General features: G+C 41.5%; 1 protein-coding gene across 1 annotated transcript; it reads left to right on the forward strand.

The window, feature by feature from the left end:
* The first annotated feature begins 3,950 nt into the window (after positions 1-3,950).
* LOC124266002 lies at positions 3,951-5,841 on the forward strand. The gene is made up of 2 exons (XM_046700819.1): positions 3,951-4,259; positions 5,684-5,841. Exons 1-2 carry the CDS (start codon positions 4,068-4,070, stop codon positions 5,816-5,818), a joined length of 327 nt encoding a protein of 108 aa, XP_046556775.1. The 5' UTR covers positions 3,951-4,067; the 3' UTR covers positions 5,819-5,841.
* Positions 5,842-17,746: the final 11,905 nt, after the last annotated feature.

Below are 17,746 nucleotides of genomic sequence, written 5' to 3' on the forward strand. Positions count from 1 at the left end.
GACCTCCGTGGGCAGACGTAGAGGGCAGCGTCGCAAATTTCACATCGTCGTGCCCGGGGAACAAAAGCACATATTTTCGAGCTAGTGGCCAACCTGGCTCCTTCCCCTATAGTTTGGCATGAAATGCATGTGGACCCGGTTTTTTGTAAATATCTCTTCAAACAATGACCCAATCGATCTCAAACTGTGCAAGTGGATGTTTTGTCAGACAACCTAATCACATTGTAAATCACCGATGTTATGCATTTGTATTACGGAATCTGTCTATGTAACTGTCAACAAAATAAACAGCAGAACGCAGACGGCTTGCAGAGGGAGGGAGCCAATGACCTGTAACAGCGGCAGTGGTGGGTCATAAAGGTAAATGCACGTTTTACATATACGTGTTATACGTTGTTAGAAGGGCTCTTTAAAGGGCTTTCATATAAGTTATAGAAATAAAGGATCGAAGGACGGGTATAGAAATTATAGCCAAACACTACATCCGCTGATGTCGGAGGCATTGGACACGGGAGCGGCATTTTCAGATGTGTGTAGCACATTTGCCAAATATTGCACATGTACGTGTCATACGTCGGTAGAAGCGCACTTTAGAGGGCTTTCAAATAAATTATAGAATATAGGATCGAACTAACTACGGGTATAGAAATTATAGTGGAACTGAACATCCGCTGATGGCGGAGGCATCGGACACAGGAGCGGCATTTTCAGATGTGTGTAGCACATTTGCCAAATATTGCACATGTACGTGTCATACGTCGGTAGAAGCGCACTTTAGAGGGCTTTCAAATGAATTATAGAATATAGGATCGAACTAACTACGGGTACAGAATTATAGTGGAACTGAACATCCGCTGATGGCGGAGGCATCGGACACAGGAGCGGCATTTTCAGATGTGTGTAGCACCTGTGCAAGATATTGCACATGTACGTGTTATACGTCGTTAGAAGCGCATTTTAAAGGGCTTTTCGATGCACTAAAATATGAATATTAACACTACAGGTATTGCTGTGATGGTTAGAATCCAAACTATTCTACTTTTTAGTTCTGTCAAGCATATTCATTCCTCCCAGAATGTATCACCTATTTCATCACGGCTGCATAAAGCTGCATAAATCGCCTTACACGCGCATACTGCGTGTCCTTGGATAGCTGGATCCAGCTGGAGCTACACGGAGAATGTTTCCGTTTGTTTTTATGCAAATTTATAGCCGAGCAATTATGGTTTCTGTGATTTTAAGCTGAGCGTTTTTCTTCCACGTAGGTCCCGGTGGAAGAAATTTGTTCCACCCAGCCTCCGGTGGAAGTCGCACGCGCCATTGCATTTTGGAAACCTTCTACTTTGTCATATCTATGCATGTTGTACATTGTTGGAAACCTGAGGAAACGGAAAGGAAAGGAAAGGCGTTTTATTGCCCGCTCTTAGATTGAATCTTTCCTCCAAAAAGAAACTATGTCGGTCAGAAAATGGAACAATATAACAATTATTCACATTTGACATATGCTGCATAATTTTGTTTGAGAAAATGGCGCACATTCAGCCTACTGGATGCATTCATCGCCATTATAAAATTACACCGTAACGCCAAATAATGTCATGTCACCGTACACGAACATCCTGCTCGAACCAAGGACAGAGGGAGTCAACACGATACGTGTATTGCATTACGATTAACCATCTAATAATCTTGTCTGTTCACGGAAACTATTTTTCATCTGTCACCCGAAAATATCCAAAATACACTATTGCGGACAATGATGTACACAAAGAACAAACTTTCTTGATAGGGCGTCTTCTGTATCAATCACAACGATGCACGGGTTCCTGGGATGGGACTTATTATGTGTTAGACACATATCGTACAAGTGGAAACTTTCTCCTACTTGAAACAAAGTTCGATCAAGTGTATACCTCAAACTAATGTTCAAGTAATGTTCATGTGGAAGATTAATAGAAGGTTGTACTACAAAGCCAAGGCCATTCTTGCAGTCAAAACACCAGTAAACGTGGTAAACTTAGGGAGGGCTGTGGGTATATCTTCACATGCATCATGACATGTTTCAGTGATCGTTTTTGGACTCGGCAGGGTCGCCAGTATGAGTGCGTATGATACCGACGACGATGTGTTTGTTACACAGCCTTGTTTCACGAACACTTTTGAGGTGGACATTAATTCTGATTTTGAAACTTTGTTAAATTCTGACTTAAATACACTTCCAAACTCTAATGTGGGTCAATGTGAGTTCATTGATTTCGAACATGTTTCCTCAGGTTCTGATTCTGATCTGTACAAAGCGAGCCAAAACATTGAATCTAACCTTGTAAATTTTCTACCTTGTAACCCGTGTTCGCACGTAACGTCATCAAGAATACTTCAAAGAGTCGTCGCGTCTGAACAAAGTGTAGATTCAAGTTCAGCAAGGTTTGGCCAGCCAGTATCAGATCTGGGCCTTAAGAAGTTCTGTAAATCAGCATATTTATCGAACACTGAAAACAAGTGTAAGTGGGCACTTGGTTTGTATCAAGACTGGGTGAAAGACCTGCGTAAGAGGGGCAGAACAGAGGACATGGAACTGAACCCTGACATCGTTTCCTTGGCTCATAAAGAAAGGGAGCTGAATAAGAACTTGATGTTTTTCATAACGGAGGTCAGAAATAAGAAGGGCGAGGATTACAGAGGAAACACACTGTATGAAATTATCTCTTCCCTTCAGTATTACATCAGAAGAAATGGCACTCAGTTAAATTTCTTCGAGTCTCCTGTCTTTCATGGATTAAGGTCCGTGTTAGATGCAAGAATGAAATCGCTGGCGGCACAGGGAATTGGGACGGAGAAAAGGCAGGCTCAAGTGATTAGTGTAGTCCAGGAAGACGTGTTGTGGGAGAAGGAAATCCTGGATGAACGTAACCCACAACGTTTATTAGATACAATGGTGTATTTAATTGGCCTTAATTGTGCTTTGAGAGCAGGTGATGAGCACAAGTCCCTCAGAACGGGTTCAAATTCACAGTTCGAAATAATAGTAGGTGACGATGGGTGTAAACGTCTGAAATACAAAGAAGATGTATTGAAAACATACAGAGGTCGCTTAATGCATCGAAAGTGTGAAAGAAAATGCGTCATCATTTCCCAGGATTTTGAGCGTCCAGAGAGGTGCCTGGTCCGGCTTTATCAAAAGTACATGTCACTCAGGTAAGTTATCGATCAATTTGTCAATAAAATATATCTTTAATTATTTTAATGAAGTGACATGTGAGAGTCTTTTTCGAGGTCTGTTTATTTGTATTGTGATCTTTAGTTAAGGCGAAGTAACAATTTACCTTCTGAAGTCACGCAGTTGAATTTGTTCCTGTGATTTTCTTGGTAGAACAGGCCTCGGTATACCTTGGCAGACTTTAAAGCGCGCGTGTGTGCGTGTGAGTGCGTGTCGGTGTGACGGGGTTGGGAGGGGAGAGGGTGTTGGTTGGGGAGATAGAGAGGGGGAGACGTGTGCCAGGTGCTCTTGAAGCCAGTGCTTAAAGCGTCCGCGCGTCGAAGACCCGGGTTCAGTTGCTCACAAGGGTACAATGTGAGAAGCCCATTTCTGGTGTATGCCGCAGAGATATTACTGAAATATTGCGCTGAGCGGCGTGAAACACAACTCACTCACAACATTGGTTGATAAAGGCTGCCGCGTTACAGCTGAATATTGCTGAAAGTGGCATTGCCGCTCATCTCCAAACAACCAAATATATTTGATTCCAGTGGTGTTAATACATTACTGAAAAGAACTACATATTCCAAGTAACCAAGAATCGAAATAAATCGAACAATATTTAACTATGACGTCATACTCTTGTGACGTCATTAAGGCATAAACAAAATAAAGTGCACAACCCGGTGCAAGAGAAAATGTCATTATTCACTTTAACTCTATCATGTTTGAGACATTGAAAACAATGTTTATAGTGATTACATTGATTTCATGTTATTTCAGACCTAAAGACGGAAAATGCACCGCATTTTACTTGAGGCCCCTGAAATTTATCAGAGACGATACATGGTATGCCGACATTCCAGTTGGGATGCACCCTCTAAGAGGCACTGTCAGACGACTGTGTAAAATGGCAGGATTTAGTGGGTTTTATTCCAATCACTCGCTGAGGGCAACTACCGCAACTACTGCAGCACATCTGTACGATCACGACTCTGGCCTTGAGGAACAGCTGACAACTGAGAAGACAGGACACGCGTCTCTGGCAATCCGAAGCCTCAAGGTATGGCTGGCTGCACTTGTTTATGTTATTTGCTTGTCCGTAAAATACTTCGCGGATTTGACAAAAGTGAGTGGGTGCGTTTATTTTTATGGTTTTACGCCGCTTTAAGCAGTATTCCAGCAATATCACGGCGGGGTACACACGAAATGGGCTTCACACATTGTACCCATCTGGGAATCTACCCGAGGACCAGGGGACGCTTTTAGCCACTTGACTACCCCACCATGTCAAAAGTCCATTCCGATATAGCTGTAACATGGCTGAGTGCGGCTTTAAACAACAAACAGAAACAAAAGTCCATCGTTAGCCAGTTAATGGTAATTTGTTAGATTTGAAAATAATTTTAAATGCCCTCAAGTTACCTAAAAAGTCGTTTTGGGGGGTAACATTGCAAAAAGACCTAATTTCGTATTCATGTGATACCTGAAAAATACAAGTGGTGGCATTGAGTTTATCGGAACGTTTTAACAACTATGCTACCTAGGGCTGCGGAATATAACCGGTTTACCGGTATTTACCGGTTCAGACATGAAAACGATAACGTATTGCGATATGCTGATCGAAAACCGGTATTTTGACGTGCTTTCGGAAAACTTCGTAACACTCGGAAATCTTCGGATATTTCCGTTTTTCACACCGGAAGTCAAGTTTAGTTCGGTTTGAAGTTGTGTTCTTAATTTTTGTTCAAGTGTTGCGCAATGTTTTGGATCTGAATGATTTAAGAATTTACTCATTAATGCTCAGTGGCTTTTTGAGAGATTTCAAACCAGTAACCACTTAGGTGATGTTAAATTGTTGTTTTCCTTGTTTCATTTGTTTCAAAATATTATTTACATTTTTATATTGTCATGATTGAAAGTTTTTATTAAAGCTTAATCAAGCATGGTGATTTTGTTGTGTTTTGCTTTATAAATCAAGCAATATCTCAATTATAAGTAGGTTTTTTGTTTAAAAAATCTTCTTGCAATATATGTTTTCGCATCTCAATATATTGCAATATGAAAATTCTCTGCAATACCCACCCCTAATTCTACCCCACCGCCCGGTGATCGATAGATGTTTTCTAAGAGGGTGAAAAGTTATTTATGTGTTACTTATCAGAAGGAGGAAAAGTAGCAATCTTGCCATTTTTCTAATGTTGATACTTTTTATGACATTATTCATTTTTTAATTGATCAAATACAGCTGAGCATCGTTCATTACTCGGAGGGGCAGTGGGGTAGCCTAGTGGTTAAAGCGTTCGCTCGTCACGCCGAAGACCCGGGTTCGATTCCCCACATGGGTACAATGTGTGAAGCCTATTTCTGGTGTCCCCCGCCGTGATGTTGCTTGAATATTGCTTAAAGCGGCGTAAATCATACTCACTCACTCATTACTCGGATGCAAAAACAAAGAAACTTAAGAAATTTATTCCTTCATTGTAGAGGACCTCGGCAGAGATGGAAGCCCGAGTTGATGGCGTCTTTCAGAGGAAATCTACTGAACCAGAAACGGCACCCACGTCAACCATATCAGCTTTGACCAGTACCGATGAGATGCATTGCGGCGCTGCTTCGTGAAGTGAACGCCATAATAAACTGGTTCTGAGGGACAGTGTTGTTTTGTCGCTAAAATTCTCATTTTGATAATAAACCTTATGTCAACCGTGATATAATCTAATGTTATATGTTGTTGAAGATAGTTAAAGGAACAATGTCACACCACACTTCTCTAAAAAACAATAAGGCATTTCTGTCAATAATCAGCCCTCAGGGAAGCTACCATATAATTTATTCAGAACAAAATGAAGTATCATGGTTTAAATTAAAATCTACACATACTTCCATACACAACAAAGGTTTTCCTTCGTTATTCAATGACAAAACGGCATACTGTAATACTATACATTGTCTAAAAAAGAAAACAGAATCCTTGATTATGCAACCTAATTTTGAGATTGCGGTTATCAGAACCATAACACATATGTTTAGGGACATATAATGTAGAAAATAGGATTGACATGTACAATTAGTGCCACTCACTGTCAAACACAATTCCCACAATGTCCAAATTCATGATTCGCAATAAGTATCGCAATACACGGTACCTGAATCGCAATACAATATATTTGCCAATACACAGCCCTACTGCACAGTGCACCTATCCAAAGTCAACAACGTTGATGTGACTCTTGTTTTAAAAATTATTAGGCCAGACCAATATTATTTCTTGTTTTACGGATCCGCCTGTCATATTTTTTCAAGAATAAGATTTTTTTTTATAAATTTCCAGCTTAAAACATAAAATCCTAATGTTTTTATTGGCCAAAAATGTAAACTTATTTAGAAGGAATATTACTTTGACTGGTGATTTTATTTTTATTTCTTTTCCCTCCTGCCTTTAGGTTTTCTGAGGACAAAAGTCCGTAAAACAAGAAATATAATTGGTCTGGCCTTACATAGAATTTCCTGCTCGAGACCTGTCAAGAACGCTCCTGTTCTTCCTCAACAGGAAAGTTTATGACTGCAAAATCCATGCATGGTATACGATTCCAAAGTCCTTCACCTTTACAATCACTAAACTGATAGAACATGCTGCCTTTTTATTCAATTTCGTGAGGACGACGACATTACTGTCCTGTTTTATCGAAATTACTACCTCATCCATTTTTTTATGTCTGGTGCGTTTTTCATGTTATTTGAACATGAGACATTTATGCTTTGGCAGTGTGCATTACGAAATTCAGTTCCTGATGTTTGAGGGGCGGTGGAGTAGCCCAGTGGTTGAAGCGTCCGCTCATCACGGCGAAGACCCGGGTTCGATTCCCCACATGGGTACAATGTGTGAAGCTCATTTCTGTTTCCCCGCCGTTATATTGCTGTAATATTGCTGGAATATTGCTAAATGCAGCGTAAACCTAATCTATCTAAACTAGCAACTAAACTGACCAACCAAACTCACTCACTCACAAATAATCTAATCACGTTGCTGGAGGTCTGTGTTTAGTATAATCACAAATTCCCACCCTCCCAGTTGGTAAGGGCGATTATCAGGGGATTGTGACCCCCTGACAGCGTATTACCTGGAGCCAACTTTCGCCTTAACAGGCACCTGGAGAATTTCATAACCTCCCTCAGACTTGACTTTGGTTTTCGTGTCCAATATTTGTATTAAGGACAGGATTTTCTGAAATTGTTCGATGTTGTTTTTTTCTTTGAATTCTGAGCCCGCTATGCTGGCAGCTCTTTAGCATTTAAGTCGGCAAATATTACCTTAAAGTTAAAAAAAAGACAAGTTAAGTCTTAAAATAGCTGCAACTTGTTTGTAAAAAGGTTAGAAAAAGCGAAGTGCTTTTTGTTTGTTGTTTAACACTGCACTCAGCAATATTCCAGTTATATGGAGGCGGTTTGTAAATAATTCAGTCTGGACCAGACAATCAAGTGATCAACATCATGAGCATCGATTTACGCAATTGAGATACGATGGCATGTGTCAACCAAGTCAGCGAGCCTGACCATCCGATCCCGATAGCCTTTTACGACAAACATGGGTTGCTTAAAACAATTCTAACCCTCATGGGTGTCCAGACATGGGTAACACTAGCATTTGTCTCTAACGTGGTGTCGTGGACACCACAAGTGACAGCGGTATTCACGACAACCGTGACCGGATCTCTTCACCTCCAAAACGGCTTTAGTGAGTGAGTTTATTTTTACGCCGCACTCAGCAATATTCCAGCTATATGGCGGCGGTCTGTATATTATCGAGTCTGGACCAGACAATCCACTGGTCAACAGCATGAGCATCGATCTGCGCAATTGGGAACCGATGACATGTGTCAACCAAGTCATCGAGCCTGACCACCCGATCCCGTTAGTCGCCTGTTACAAGCATATAGTCGCCTTACGTCTTCAGTAATATGTGCAGCCACAGAAAGCATCTCCGAATGCTTATCAAATCACTCACTTTCACAGACGTCCAACCCGACCTCCGACCCTTAATACGCTGACATTTTCATTACATTAGTAAACTTACATGGAACCTCATTATCGATTTTCTGCTAGGGAGAGGCTAAACAGACTGACCAAGAACGTCCAGGATTAGCTATCTGGTCATAGCTGGACGGTAAGTAGCATGGGGTCGGGCGTCACATTACGTCTACAGCCAGACTAGCTGAGGCCTGCCGTGAGATTCGTCTGAGTGGACGAACAACGAGGTTTGATCTGCTTGTTGGCGAGTGATTGCTGCGGTTATTATATCCTTCATGTTGAAAACTGACGTTCGTCAGACTGACACAGACACCAGGTCTATTAACAGCACTGCTGTAGGAATATTCAGTTGTAACTGAGTGTCTGGTGAGTGAGTGAGTGAGTTTAGTTTTACGCCGCACTCAGCAATATTCCAGCTATATGGCGGCGGTCTGTAAATAATCGAGTCTCGACCAGACAATGCAATGATCAACAGCATGAGCATCGATCTGCGCAATTGGGAACCTATGACATGTGTCACCCAAGTCAGCGAGCCTGACCACCCGATCCCGTTAGTCGCCTCTTACGACAAGCATAGTCGCCTTTTCTGGCAAACATGGGTTGCTGAAGACCTATTCTACCCCGGATCTTCACGGGTCTGAGCGTCTGGTACTGATTAAAAGTAGCATAGAGTAAAAGAGTGAGTGAGTTGGTTTTTTGCTGCATTTAGCAATATTCCAGCACTATCACGGCAGAGGACACCGGGTCTTTTGGCGTGACGAGCGAACGCTTTAACCACTGGGCCACCCCATCGCTCCAGTAATATCAAGGGGAGGAGGCGTCACCCAGTGATTAAAGCGTTCGCTCGTCATGACGACGACATAGTTCGATTACCAACATGGTTTTGGTATGTTACTTCACCACTGTTGGTTCAATCCCTCCCTCCATCAACCCGTGTACCCATGTGGAAATCGAACCCGGTGTTCCGCGTGACTCGTTAACCATAAGACAACTCCACCGCCCCTAAATTCAGGACGAGGGGTGCATACGAATAATAAACCTGGTGAGGATTAGCGCCAAAACAGATTTTTGGAAAGGGTCCAGGGTTAAGAAAGCAGAATTCTATTAGAACACGACATTCGTTCAAATACAAAAGGGGCGGTAGGGTAGCCTAATGGTTAAAGCGTCCGCTCTTCATGCTGAAGACCCGGGTTCGATTCCCCACATGGGTGCAATGTGTGAAGCCCATTTCTGGTGTCCCCCGCCGTGATATTGCTGGAATATTGCTAAAAGCGGCGTAAAACCATACTCACTCACTCACTCAAATACAATAGTGAAGGTATTAAAAATGCCAACTCTCAACTCTCAGGGGAGCGAACACCGAAATTTGACGTGATGGGGGAGTGTACTATCCACTCGACCACCACACAAACCACATGCATAGGGTAGATGAAATACGTGATACGTGCGCCTCGCCACTCACCCTTATGCAATTTACAAAATATACCTCTACAAAATTTTCGCATCACTCCAAATCAATGACATTGAAGTGTTTAACATGCGAGGTACTTTGTGTTAAGCCGTTTTAAAAAGTATTTTAATTGTGTCATGGCTTGTCGGTTCCGTATGCAAAACCATCCACGTTTACACTCTTGTTGAAGCCAAAAAGTAAGGTTCTGTCAAATCTTGTAACATGCGTCTGGGATTCGAAGTCTTTATCATAGGTTCCTATCACGCGTAAGGGACGTAACTCTGCACAGCGAAGTCTACCGACTGAGGCTACAGGGTCATCCATGCCACCGTTTATCACAAGATCTCTAGATGTCCTTTTGTCTGTTCACCAAAATGTACGTCCGGTCGCGTCCAAAGATTCCAACCGAACGGTCAAGCACTGTCCAGCAAGATACCAAAAAAACAAACTATCAGTTTGTGCTGTTGACCATCACAAATTCCTTGACCTCTACGAGAACATCAGAGTCTCACATTGCTTGTTTAAAGGATTATTTATGCAAAGGGCCATCTTAGAAATGTTGCAATTCATCTCCTCAAATATCTCCTAATGCGCGTTTGAAGCCACGGTTTGTGTATTTTGGGTGCAAACAAACATTTTCCTGTTTGAAGGAGTTTCAACATATTTTTCTTTCGCCAGTGACGCGTTTGGCCATTCAACCCGTCATGGATATGAATACAGGGATTTGCTCGTTATCCGTCTTTCAATACAATGTCTCACTTCTCAAACTGATATAACCTAGCATAAATTTGTACGTTGCATCCAAATAATTGATATTTTGTTGTGTTCGTGTTCTGGCGCTACGGCTGATCAGAGCCACACGATAGGCATAGTCGGGCCGAGGCAGTTGGTATTCGCATTTTTTAAACAAACACAGACCCAGCGTTGCCAATAAAAAGAATGTTATTTTCGCGATACAACGTGATGACAGAGGCCATCTGTTTTAAGCGTTAGTCGCAAGTTCAAGGCCTCGGGGTCGTGTGCAGCGGGTGATGTCACATAGGGCAACGTCCTCGGCAGCTTATTGATGTCTTGCGATATTTGATGATGATGTTTACAGCACAGGGGCTTGAAACACTAAACACTGTCATCAAGGTATGTACTGTCACTAACTGGGTCTTAGCACTTTATAAAAGGAAAGGGATGTAACGAGGTCAACACACCAAGTTCGTTTCAGGGCGAATTCAACAATGCTGTATCTGTCCCATTTAAAGTATGTACACATTTCAAGCCAATAGATGTACCTACAATATAAGACATACAGCACAAAACTCGAAGCAGTACTTTGGGAGCTAGGGTCTTCGGACGCTCGAAAAATCGTGATTTCTCGATTCCGAGCCAAAATCCCTGCTCAGAATTCGTAGCGGTAACTCACCCATTTTCCTGTTTATTTCACAGCATACACAAACGACATGCATCAAAACATGTTGAACTGATGGCGCCTGTCAGCGCGCTAGTCGCCATTCTTTCGGAGACACTTACATCTCACTGGCATAATGAGTATGCGCTCGCTCTCTCTCTCTCTCACTCTTCTCTCTCTCTCTCTCTCTGTGTGTGTGTGTGTGTGTGTGTGTGTGTGTGTGTGGTCACAGTTATCAGTGATCGCCCAATGTATCCCTTCGACATACATATTAGAAATTATTGGTTCTGTCTTTGGGTGGGATACAGACATAACATTCCACAGGACTGAAAACTTACTATCAGATAACAGGCCATATTGCCTGAGATGGTCAACATCCATTTGGTGCCACGTTCCGCAGGATCGTTCAGAAGGACCATTACGCTGATGGCAAATGTTTGTAAGGGGGTAGACATATTGATAAAATCTTCTTACAAATGACCAGGTCAACATGCTCCTCAATACTTGACCCAGCATTCTCCGATGACATTAGGTGACCCTGGACCAGGTTTCAATATGAGATTAAATACGACGTCCTAACCAGACAACACGTCCAACGATCACTGCAGGACCCCAAGAGTGAGTGAGTGAATGAGTGAATATGGTTTTACGCCGCTTTCAGCAATATTCCAGCAACATCACGGCGGGGGACGCCAGAAATAGGCTTCACAAATTGTACCCATGTGGGTAATCGAACCCGGGCCTTTGGCGTGACGAGCGAACACTTTAACCACTAGGCTACCCCACCATCCCTTCAGCCGCTGGCGTCTGTAGGAACTATTTAGCCAAATTTCAAAAGAACAAGATTACTACCTTTTAAAAGTCTGGTAAGTTTACATTTAGCTTTGAAAGTTTTGGGACTTGCGTATCCTCTCAGGAGGACATGCTGGGTTTATAAACTTGGGAGCAATGGTCACAGATACTGATACTGATTCGAATGTTTATCCGTCAAGGTGAACGCTTCAATGAGCTACCATATGGGAAATACGGCGATGTGATGGTGACTCTGTTTTGGTATGAGCTAGGTTACCTTAACCTTCATCACGGAACTGTCTCTATCGCCATTCGTAACTACTCGTGTCATTCCGGCAAGCCGCATGGCGTCTCGTACCCCTCTCGTGGCCATGGTTTATGACTGGGCCCTGTCTAAGTGCAAACGGGCATGCAGATGAAAATAGTCTAGTACTATTACCAAGGAAAGTTAACTCTGAATGTCCAAACATGGCTCCAAGAATATCGTATATCCCGTGGGCAAAACAGCAATACAGTTATTCTCTTTGTAAATATATTTCAGTGTTTAAAGTTGCTGATCCTTTAGCTCAAAGTTTATGTTTAAATTATGCTTTGCATATTTTTGAGAAGTTTCAAAGTTCAACAGCGCCGCCAGTTTTACAACGCGCGATTTGATTGGTTTGCCACGATTCTTGGCAATAATGGCGTACGATATGGGTACGAGTCTTCTTGTAGGTCACGGAAAGAGGCGAGTGGTTACGAATGTCTCTATCACGTCAACAGAAATCTAACAAGATTATTGTAACTGTTTGATTGGATTTTGCAGAGACGAAATTCCTCAGCCACTTATCCTTTCTGCTTGAACGATATTGGACTTAGTGCTACACTCCAGGATGACAATACCAGACCCCTCCGAACTCGCGTTGTTGAGACTTCAATAACGGATTGTAAGGAAACAGTGGACAGCTTAATCGCCGGATCCGGCACCAATACAACATCTTTGGGACGTCCATGGTCAAGGGTTTCGTGCTAATCTTGCACCTCCTGTAAATCATCAACAAACTCATTCAGTTTCTACAATCAGGGCACCAAGCCGTGTCTCGGGCAACTTAAGGAGAGTTGTTAGGTCGATGAGGCGCCGCTGTGAATACACCGAACGTAGAGGAGGCCATTCGCGCATTGTTGACATTTTGGTCTCCTGTTTCACTTTGTGAGGCGAAACTTGTCATTCCAAAGCTATTATTCATCCGCCATGGCTGTCGGTGATTAGCAATATCCCATCAAACGGTTTCAGCAAAGGATATACTAATGGTCTTTATTTAACATCGTACAGCTGTAATACTACTGAAACAAATACATACTCATGAGTTTGTCACAATAGTACAATCGACTCTGCTTTTAGCAGAGATTTCTCATGGATGTGGAAAGGGGTTTATCGCTTATACTTGATAAATGATTTGCAGGAACTGATATTAATACTGACCAATTCCAAGATGTTTTACAGTTCCAGTGTAACGGTAAGATACGAATATAGAGGGCACTCGTTTAATACATATTCACCTCGACACACAAATAGAAACCCACATTCTGACACACATGTACATACACACGCATGGACAAACACATGCTCACACAAGCGCAGACCTCACCAACTACCTTCAAGAGCCGTTATTTACACAGTATGATAAACTGGGCATTCATGTTTCATGGTAAATGTCAACGTGACCCAGGGTAATGAATGCTCCTGATACTATCTATTAGCGGTGGTCCAATTAATTGAAATAATCGAAGATTGGTCGCAATGACTAAACGACCAAGCAATCGATCATGTTTTGTCATAATCGAACACAAGCAATTTTGGAACACTTGTTTGCAGTAATAATATTAATCACAAGGTTGATTTTGAATGTTACGTTTTATAAGCACTACAAGCTCGTTCCAAGTCGTGATTAAATTTATCTTGAAGACTCCAAGAAATTTATGTTCCTAACACACTAGTCATCCTTTAAAGACGTGAAATTTGCACACCAAATACTAAAGGACTGCATGGGTTTTTTCATTATTTTTTGTGCATTAACAAACATAGCCAGGACAATTTGATAAATGACTCTAACCAATTATTTCGATGATTGATCGGTTGTAATGGACCAATCATCAATTATGAGATTTTAATCAATTCCCAACACTAGTATCTATCCAGTGATCTACGTGCGTTATACTGAGTTATTTTCAGAAAGAGTTTATACAATATTCTGGAAGCCATCCAGTGTGTCTATGGTGTACCTTGTTAATCTCGAGTACCTGTCAACGCCATTCATCACCATCACTCACAATCTTCATCGTGACCAAGAGGTTAAAGCGTTTGCTCATCACGCCGTATGCCTGGGTTCGATTCCCCACATGGGTACAATGTGTTCCCCGATGTGATAATGCTGGAATATTGCTAAAAGCGGCGTAAAACTAAACTCATTGATTTACTCCACGTCCGTAAGTACCTGAAACGGTTTTGAGCCTATCCATTTCATAAATGCAGACTGTACTAACGTTCACTGTTTAACACTGGAGACGGATGAATATATCAATGTTAACGCTTAGGCAACGCCAGATAAACGAATTTTCGTTTTCACTATACCGTTATCAGATGGCAGGTTGGTAACAGACGTTTATCTAGTTTGAACATGTACATGTTGGGAGACGATTGTTCTGCATATATTATACGTAAGTTTCATGTATTGTTTAGTCCATAGCAGTGGTAACGTAAGGTAAAATGATGATGAAAACAAGCAGTAGTAACAAAGCTAATTAATAAGTTTTGGACAAGCCTTCAACTTAAAGTGAGTGAGTGAGTGAGTGTAGTTTAGTTTTACGCTGCACTCAGCAATATTCCAGCTATATGGCGGCGGTCTGTAATAATTGAGTCTGGACCAGACAATCCAGTGATCAACAGCATGAACATCGATCTGCGCAATTGGGAACCGATGACATGTGTCACCCAAGTCAGCGAGCTTGACCACCCGATCCCGTTAGTCGCCTCTTACAACAAGCATAGTCGCCTTTTCTGGCAAGCATGGGTTGCTGAAGATCTATTCTACCCCGGATCTTCACGGGTCTTCAACTTAAAGCATGACCACTGGTTGTAGGAACGTATACCTATCGTATCTCTCTACGCAAAGCTGGAATGATGGATTTCTGGGTTAAAGTTTAAATGACTGTTCTGTATTTTAGTATAACAAAAGCAAAAGCAAACTGACAGGTTAAGGAAAGAATATGTTGGAAAGTGGCTCGTAGTGTTAAAAAAAACAAGACATGTTGTCCTAGGTTATTTATTTGATACGGTTACCAGTTTTGATTTATTTGTGTTTTTTCTTATTTACTCTATTTGTGTTGGCTTAAGAATCCTTTCAGACTGTTAACGTTTGGGTGATGGTTTGGGACTATTTGGTCATATCAAATTTCTATTTGGTCAAATTGCATCTCCATAACGTACATCAATGCCCAGGTCTACTCCCATTTGTGAGAACTCCCAATTGTGAGACTCCCAGTTCTGAGACAGTGGAGTAGGTAATTAACAAAGAAAACACACCACACTCCCCTGTCTGATAGAATGGCTTAACCCTAGCTACTTACTGATTTGATATGTAACTGAATCTTTTGGAGGTAACTTAATGAAACTTTATAAGATAAATTGATTAACATACTCCAGTAAATGTCCTTAAAAATTAAACACTTTGATAATGATAATAAAATATGTTTAAACCAAAATGACTTTCAAACTTCATAATAGTCAATAAAAATGTGTTATCATAATTACATATTCTTCTGAATAAATAAAATATTTAATGAACTATTTCTTCTTTGTAAATAAAATCTTTGATAATCTATTTCATTAGTCAACTCATCAATGAACTATGCCTCCTGTGGGTACTCTTCAACAACTGGGCTGATCCCACTTTCATTGTAGGGATGTGGAAACACCACCTATGTGCACTGAACCATTAATTAATGTGTCTCACAACTGGGAGTTCTCACAAATGGGAGGTCACACAATGCCCATGATGAATATATGTAACATATGTAATATATGGATAATCCGGCTCAGACAAGATTAGTTATATACTGACAACGGAGAGCTGTCTCGTAGCTGGAGTGTCGCTGAGTGCGTTGCTACACAAATAAGCAGAAATATGACTGTACCTGATTTCTGGGTAGGCGTGTGGAACTTGGTATGGATTGAAAGGTTTGATAAACAGTTCACAAGTTTGACAGGGCACATATACTTTTTTAATCAATAACAAGGCGTTTCGTGCCACGTTCCACCCACGAGAACTCCGTGCAGCAAGTGCAGTAAAGTCACACCTATTCGCGGTGGACGAGACAGCCTATGGTGAATAGGGATTTAGCCGGGTTATAAAACTTGGGCCAACTGTAGGGCGGGATATTCATGTGCAGAAGCAATGCAATTTCAGAGTACTCTCTTTGGATTCGAACCACGGACTTGATCCGATGTTGGACATCTTTACCAGAAATTGATTCCATAAGACCAAAAAAGAAGCCATTTTATTTTTTTGGCCCAACCAAGCTACTATACAAGTGTACCCATGTTGGAAATGAACAGATGTATTTCATACCAAATTTATAAAATTGAAAACGTAAACAATACAATATATTCGTACATAATACTTATGTTAGCCTATGAGTCACAATGTATTCAGTTTGTTTGACAATTTGATTATCCCATACACTGTATAGTCCAGAAGATTGACGAGCTTCAAATTCCATTTTCAGCCAGTTAGATTCCAGCCCGCATTGACAGTCATTTGACAATATGGAGTATGTAGTCTGTCGCCATTTATCATGATCTGGGTCGTGAGATTTCTGGGAAGGCCAATTAGTCCACCCAGTTTCAGCTTCATTAGATCAAGGCGCGTTATGGTAGCCGTGCGGTTAGGTAATACTGTTACTTTACCCAGGGAGTCAGGCGACGTATCGCAATATAATGAGCACCCTCATGGGGATTGCTGAGGAAAATTGATCACCACTAGCTGTGCCCTGTCGTAAAAGGCAACTTAAATCCAATGTGCTAACCCAAGGAGCCTGGAATATATTTCGAGGTGTACCGGCTGGGAATTAAATCTATGATCGGCCTGGGTTTCTGTGATCGATGTTATTGGAATCACATATGGGCTGTGTGATCCATTTGGGTCTTCAGTTTCTACAATAGCTTCCTCTCTGGTAGCTTCATCCCGAAGATAACTCTTCCCATTCTGGAATCCATCTGTCTCGTACAGTGCTTGTCAGTGCGTTCCACAATCCATGTAGCGCAAGCTGAGATATAAACTTTTAAGATATTATCGGGCGTTTCAGCTGATTCTGTGCGCACCTGATGAACTTAAGGTTGTGCTTGAAACTTTACTCGTGGTTGTGTTTGTATTGTCAAGCAGATCCCTCGCTCTGCTCTGAACAGTGACCTTGACCTTCGAAAATCTTGCTATCGTTAGATATGGCATATATGGATATCCTGGGAGAAATTAATGAAATTACATAAATTTTCATGAAAGTATATTTTGTGTGGTGTGACTTGCCGTCTGTTTAGTCTTAGATTCGTCTCACGTGGCAGACACATGAATGTGCATTCTAAACACATTCTACTGAATTCCCAATGTAGGACAGCAGGTTGTAAGATCATGCCACCCAGACCAAGAAACAACTATCCGGAAACTCCAAAACAGTTATAATACTTTGGCAACTCTAGATTTCTTCAGTTTCAGTGAAATGACATTCTTTAAACTTTCTTATAATATATAATGATAGACATATGTTACATTAAATTTCTTACAAAACATATATTTATTTTCATTTCAGAAATTAGAGGCAGACCCAAGCACTGGAGTCTCAATGA

The sequence above is a fragment of the Haliotis rubra genome, unplaced genomic scaffold (assembly GCF_003918875.1).
Source record: "Haliotis rubra isolate DU_JTF1 unplaced genomic scaffold, ASM391887v1 Scf1226, whole genome shotgun sequence".
In the NCBI taxonomy this organism is placed as follows: domain Eukaryota; kingdom Metazoa; phylum Mollusca; class Gastropoda; order Lepetellida; family Haliotidae; genus Haliotis; species Haliotis rubra.

Excerpts from the sequence above, each read along its gene's own strand:
- LOC124266002 (XM_046700819.1), top strand. The coding sequence starts at position 4,068 with ATGCACCCTCTAAGAGGCACTGTCAGACGACTGTGTAAAATGGCAGGA. Across the intron at positions 4,260-5,683 it reads TGGCAATCCGAAGCCTCAAG|AGGACCTCGGCAGAGATGGA; the intron begins GTATGGCTGGCT and ends CCTTCATTGTAG.